This window comes from Pygoscelis adeliae, unplaced genomic scaffold (assembly GCF_000699105.1).
Source record: "Pygoscelis adeliae isolate BGI_AS28 unplaced genomic scaffold, ASM69910v1 Scaffold4, whole genome shotgun sequence".
Classification (NCBI taxonomy): Eukaryota; Metazoa; Chordata; class Aves; order Sphenisciformes; family Spheniscidae; genus Pygoscelis; species Pygoscelis adeliae.
In genome coordinates, this window is record NW_008824986.1 from 7,544,849 (window position 1) to 7,551,375 (window position 6,527).

Sequence of the window (6,527 nt, forward strand, 5' to 3'; positions counted from 1 at the left end):
CGGAGCCCGGCAGTCCCCGGTCACCGCAGGACGGGGCAGCGAGCGACTTGCTATTCGGTTTTACTCCCTCTGGTTGACATTCACCCCTCTGACAGGAGGTCATTTTTCAGGCTGGGATTTGTGGATGCCGCTTCCCAGCCCCTTCGCAGCCTTTGGTGCCACCGAGAAACGCGGTGCGGATTCATGAACATAAATGTAAAGACAATACGCTTGTATACGGTAATGAAGGCGTCTTGTTAATGAGGCTGGCGTTTCCTTATCCGCACGTGCTGCTGTTGTTAATGTCTCGACATGGCCATAATCTACGCCTGGTAACATCGGTTGAAAATGAAACCTCGAACTGCTTTATCCTTTGTGAAGAAGGAAGAGAGTCCTGTATTTTGCATGTCTCGGATATATTTTTAAGTAAAGTCAAAAAGCTTGGCCAGTGCTCTATCTAAATACGGAGATGATGCTAATATTCATAAAAGGTCCCTGATCATTATATGATTACCAAACTAAGACCGCTTTAATTCTGGATGAAAATACGCATAAAAGGTTTTAATGTCGTGTAGAAAATCCATTTCTTGAATAACTTCGTTAGTCCTCTAGAATCTGCCAATTCAAACAAGACCTCAGGTTTGCCTTCACCATCAAAAAATTAATTAAGACTTTTATTACCAAAATAATGTGGCTTTGTTTCTAGTGGAGAAAAGACTTAAAGATTACAAACCAATGTAATTGACATGATAAAGGAACACAGAAGTTTATAAGACTTTATGTATTAGAACATAAAAGGAAAAAAGACTACTCTGGATGTACGAGTACTTAAAGGCTTGCACCGACATTCAGCTCTAGAACGGGTTCAGTGTATGGAACGGGAAGGCAGGCAGGCAGTGTACTCTGTTCCTGTGATGTAATCTTTTGCTTCAAAAGCAGCATCAAGGCAGTAATTTTTCCAATGGGTTTGACAGGAATGCTCACACTGTAAAGTAATAGCAAGTCACTTAAACTATACTCTTAAAAAAGAAACAAAAGGTACGATAGGACAGGTTGGTTGTAGTTCTTACCATTCATATCAGGTTGCTGTTCAGGACCAACATACTACCATTTTCCTTCGTATTTGCCAAGATAGTCTATTGAAAAGAATCAGATATAATGTCAACCTGAAATTAGATTTTCACTCTTCAAGCTCACTGCCCATAAATATGCAGCTGTTACAACTCATGCCACTGGAACCAGGATTACCACTCGTGATGGGGAATCACATTGTGAAGAAATGGAACAGGATAAGAAGAGTGAATGTTTTATTTTGTTTTGTCTAATAATACTTAATGTCCTTTTGATGTGGAAAGAGAAAAAAAAAAAATCCAAAATACTGTCTTATCTCTGTGCTGTTAAAAAGATGGTCATAAAGCATCCCGAAGAATGTTTACTGTTCTTATAAATTTAATGTAAAATTTTGACATATTAATCATCAATATTTTGTCTGAAATCTCAGAAAGCAAAACAGAAATTAATCCAAAATAACATGCTAATATCTCCATTGAGTTACTGTCTTTTCTCAAAGAGTATTTCTAAGAAAACAAAAGCATGTAAATACTTTTGAAGAAAACAAAGAGGAGGATGTAAACTACATACTTTCTATAAACATATTCTAGTTGACATAAAGTGCATTGCTACCACGTCGCACAAATAGCCACCCAAGGGAAAGACCTGAAGTCAATGTGTGACACCATAGTAGAGTAACAGGCCAACTAAAAATAGATTGAACTTTAAGATTGTTCTCAGACCACCCTAAATCTTCATTGTTCAACAACACGGTTGTTTTTCAATTACTTTTGAAAAGCAGCAAGTGGAGGATATATCTGAAAATTTTTATAAAGTTGTCTTCACTGTGTATCTGTTCAATGCTTATTAATTGACTACATCACCAGAGAGAAAAAAATAGAAACACACTTTTGGAATAAATCAGAAGTATTTTAACAAAATTCTAAACAAAGTGCATGAATCATGAAGTAGATCACCACAATTTGTTCATCTTAACAGTTACGGGTTTGTCTTAACCGGTGTCATGATAAAAACAGCAATTCAAAAAGATTTCACAGGCATGATAAGAAGTATGAGAACCTCAGCTCTGTTCACTGATTGCTACATCTCCCAGATGATTTGGGATGAGTGGAGGGAAGAAAGTCTAATTCTATATATTCTCGCTGACATTTTAACCTGACAAAGCAGTGGCATAATCAGAATTTTGTAAGAACAGAAAATCTTTGGGGAGAGCCTATTTGGGATTTTATACCATATTCTGCTGAGATTCAGAGCTTTTAAAGATTACTGTTCCTTTCAGTCACAAAACAAGGAAAAAACAGTGATTTTTTCCCCATAAAATATTTGTTTCAAAGAAAATAATTTTACTTAAATTCCGAATTCTTGTGTTAGATAAACAGATTGCCCAGTTTTATTTTAATTTCAGATAATTTAAAAAATCCCACATTGAATAATCTAGAACATTGGGCAAATAGCATATAACCTCCTCCTGCAGCTCTTTCATAACTAATGAAAAGCATTAGACTGTGTAGAGTGGCATAGGACATGGTGCTGTGCCATTAATAAGTCTAAAATACGTAATTCCACAAACAAATCTATTTTCTAATGGTAAATTATTTTGCCTTTTAAGTTCCCTAGTACCACACAAAATGTGCATTCTGTTTGATCTAAGCATTTCTGCTGCATTAAAGACAGGCTTACATTTGTGGAAAAGACTGTATTTTTTGCAACAAGAAAGCACGCTGTTATAGTCTGATTAACTTTTGTTTTATTATTTATTGTCCATATTGTTGGTCCCATTGCCTGACCCTTTTTCAACAAATGGAGCTACTTTTTTTGCTGCGAAGGAATTCAGTGCAGATCGTGGCCTATACGCTGTTCAGGTCAACACAATACGGGATGGAGGGTGTAAGTACTCTCTGGTCTGCGGGCCAAAGCTCAATGACACGATGACGCTTTAGGAATGACTCCCCCTACTTCAGCTGTAGGACAGACGTAACTTCTGGAAATAAATGTCTTCCGCTGTAGCCTATGTCAACTACAGCTATGTCACATAATTTAAAACCTCGTTCCTTAATAAGGTTCACAAGACCTTTTCAAGGTTCATTTGGAAGGTAAAAACAAGGATTGCTGTTAAAAATGTATAGGCCCACTGAGACGCGGGAGAACTAAATCTCCCTAACATTAGGCTATATTTCTGGGCATCCCATATGGAGTATTTGGCAGCACGGTCCCAGGGAAACCCGGGGCTTCAATGACTCCAGATTGAACAACAGGCTGCGGGCCAAATTAATCTGGCAAGCCTCCCATAGTGCCCAGTTGATCTACCGCTCACCTCAAGTTGCAAAGAACTTGATTGCAGAGGCGATAACCAAATCGGGATGAAAGAAAACCTGAAGACACAGCACACCGCAGTGGCGTGGGCGGTCCCTCCCAAGTGCCACTCGTATTTTCCAGCCCTCCCTGAATAAGTCAGTTTACAAAAGAATTGTGTCTTGGTTTACATTTGCTAATTACCATACTGTAGTGCTGAAGTACTGAAATGCATATTCCTTACAGACACGGGTTTTATTCTGTTATATTCAAGCTGGGAATTCCCCATAAAATATTGATGTGTTTTAACGTAATTCTCGTTCTAGCTAGTCCCCGAACCTACGAATTGATGTGTGGCAGAAAAGTTACTGGTGCTTAATACTATTTTCCTGAGCCGTGCTTAGACAAAGACATAACAGTAGAGAGACTATGTAATTCCAGTTTGAAGAAATTAATGTAGCTGGAAGTTGCTAAGTATTCAGGATATAGATAAGCTATGTTTTGATACAGAAATAGTATTTATTAGTACATGTACAGTGTAAAATAAAAACTATTACCTTTAGAGTATGCCTAAGCAACACCTTTTCTTGTTTTATCCGGTTACATCCTTTCTCTATTCTGATACATCATCAGCTATACTTTTGGGAATTTAGTCTGTCCTTTGCTACAAAAGACTTCTTATTATGTGCTAATTTGGCATCTTATTTATACAGAGTGATTAAGAATAGCATATTTTTGTTGATCCTTGCAAAACCAGCTTCTTGGGCATCTGAACTGGTGAAATTTACTAGACTGTACAAATTAAGATTGATCTTAGAAAAAAACTCTGGTTAAAGGAAATGGTTGCATTTTAATACAAATTAAAATTTGTATTAAACCAGATTACTTTTGTTGATAAAATTCTTTTATTTTTGAGTATTGGGTTTTCCCTAGGGGCCTTGACTGTGACTACTGGATGACATGATTAACACATAAGGTTCCCTGCCTCCTTAAAAAATCATTGTAAATCAAGGCAGAGTTGTTAGCCGTGTAGCAGGAGATATCCAGGGGTGACAGCCTGCTTTCACTGAAGCAAAGATGAGATTCAGTACCTGTGTGCAACCACATGTTCACACCATTCTTGTTCGTGGAAGGAGTCTTTATTGTCCCCTTTTATTCTGGGGGTTTCAGAGAGCCTTGAACATGAAGAGAAAAAAAAAAGCTTTAGAAAGCATAGAAAACTCACAATAATTAGAGGGTAGGAGCCAGGAAGAGGGCACTGGCAATGGTAAGAATGCATAATAGAGTTCTGAAAAAAACCTTTCGTGATAAGCAAAAATGTGATCCAGCATTATATTTTGACTTTTGGATGCATGACACAAGATAAAACGAAAATCACTTTGGTCTGGAAGAATTTATAGGTTTGGGAGGTGAAGAGATTGTGTAGTATGAACACTACAAAACAAAGAGCAAATATTCTGAAACAAGACAGGAATTCACTTTAAGACATGTCAGGTCTTAGTATAATAGCAGTGGGAAAAGGCTATGACAGGTCACTAGTTTTCTTGATTAAATGTCAGTATGAGTTGTATACACAGAATAAAACAAAATGAGGGGAAATTTAACAGGGAATCAAATACAGCAAACATGGAAATACTGACATTTTCATCTAGGAAAATGGTAAAATTAAGATCCCAGTTGAAGACCTAAAGTTTCAGTTTGCTTTGGACCAAGGATGTAAAAAAGAATGAACATGTCTGTAATTGCAGAGTTCCCACAGTCATGAGTGTTTCTCTAACAGCACTCAACAAGGTGTGAGAAGAAACAGGTTGGAAGGTGTGACAGGTTTGTGACTGCTAAATCTGTTTACTAAGGGTAATCATGAACACAAGGAAACAGTTTTTTTACTGTGAGGGTGGCCAAACCCTGGAGCAGACTGCCCAGAGAGGCTGTGGAGGCCCCATCCTTGGAGATGCTCAAAACCCCAGGGGACTCAGTCCTGGGCAACCGGCTCTAGGCACCCTGCTTGAGTGCAGATATCATCTCAAGAGGTCCCTTCCAACCCAAGTGATACTGTGAAATTATTCTCATTTTAAATTACCTGGTACTCCACGAAATGATGGAGTTAACAGCAGAGAAAGCATAGAGAAACATTTAGCAAATGAGCTTAATGGAGGAAAGGGAAAAAATTGAGCAAATGGAGAGGAGAATGAGAAGACTTGTGAGTCCTCAGTTTTTCAGGATACAAGAACACCAAATCTAAGAATGAGATTTTGGGGTGGTATGAAGTAATTTCTCTGCAAAATAAAGGGCAAACTACTTCAGACAAAAGTCAGAAACGTCCCAAGAGGCGAAGGCTTCTATGAATTTACCAAGTGCAAATATAGTTGATAGTCTGTGGATGGCAACAAGCTACCTCTGATGACCAAAGTAAATCCCCATTCCTTTGCTGGAGCGTGTTTTTTTTTTGTCAGGTCTCATCTGCAGAAGACAAGGTGCATCCCTAATTGAAAACATAAGACATTGCATTTGGAGGTGTATTCATGTAAATATCAGCACGTCTTTTGTTTCTAGCCTCTTAGTTCCCAAGATGTCTTGAAAAGGTTTGTAAATGATATATCCTCTACCTTTGTTACTGAACTCTTAAAATCTGGTGATTGTAGCGTCTGCATTTTTACTTCAGGCCATGCAGTCTTCACAGCATAAGCAATTCATAAGCAATAAATCACAAGATCACCCTTTTGGATTTGCATGACTATTCTTCGCAACTTACTGAAGTGAGCTTTCATACTCTTTATCATACTCTCTACAAAGCTAAGCTCTTTCTTATTCAGAAAAATATCCATGGAGGGAGAGAACTGATATTCATTCTGTTCACACAGGTACCACTTAACGGCGCAGTTTGTATGTCAGACGAGACTTTTCTAATGGAACTGCCATTTCCAAACCTTGCACCTGCAGAAAAGGATCCCCTGCCGTATGCTGACACATTTAGATGGATGTGTCACAAAGTGCATGTTTTTTATAGTGCATCCTATTGTTCTAAATATTGTATAAACGGGAAGCCAGTCCACAATGCTAGCTATGCTGGCAAGACACATAAATAGGCTTTGGGGGTGGAATGGGAAGGCGGCTTTGAAATAATTAAATAAATCTGATTTGATGTGAATGGATTTGGGTTTGGTTCAAACTCTGGAATGACTTAT

At 38.1% G+C, this 6,527-nt stretch overlaps 1 protein-coding gene across 1 annotated transcript in view; it reads right to left on the minus strand.

Moving 5' to 3' along the window:
• Nucleotides 1–4,449, minus strand: part of GLRX3 (glutaredoxin 3) — a 28,720-nt gene extending 24,271 nt beyond the window's left edge. The window contains exon 1 of the mRNA XM_009326009.1: nt 4,434–4,449. Coding sequence (XP_009324284.1) covers nt 4,434–4,449 — 16 coding nt within the window. The remainder of the gene's footprint in view (nt 1–4,433) is intronic.
• Nucleotides 4,450–6,527: the final 2,078 nt, after the last annotated feature.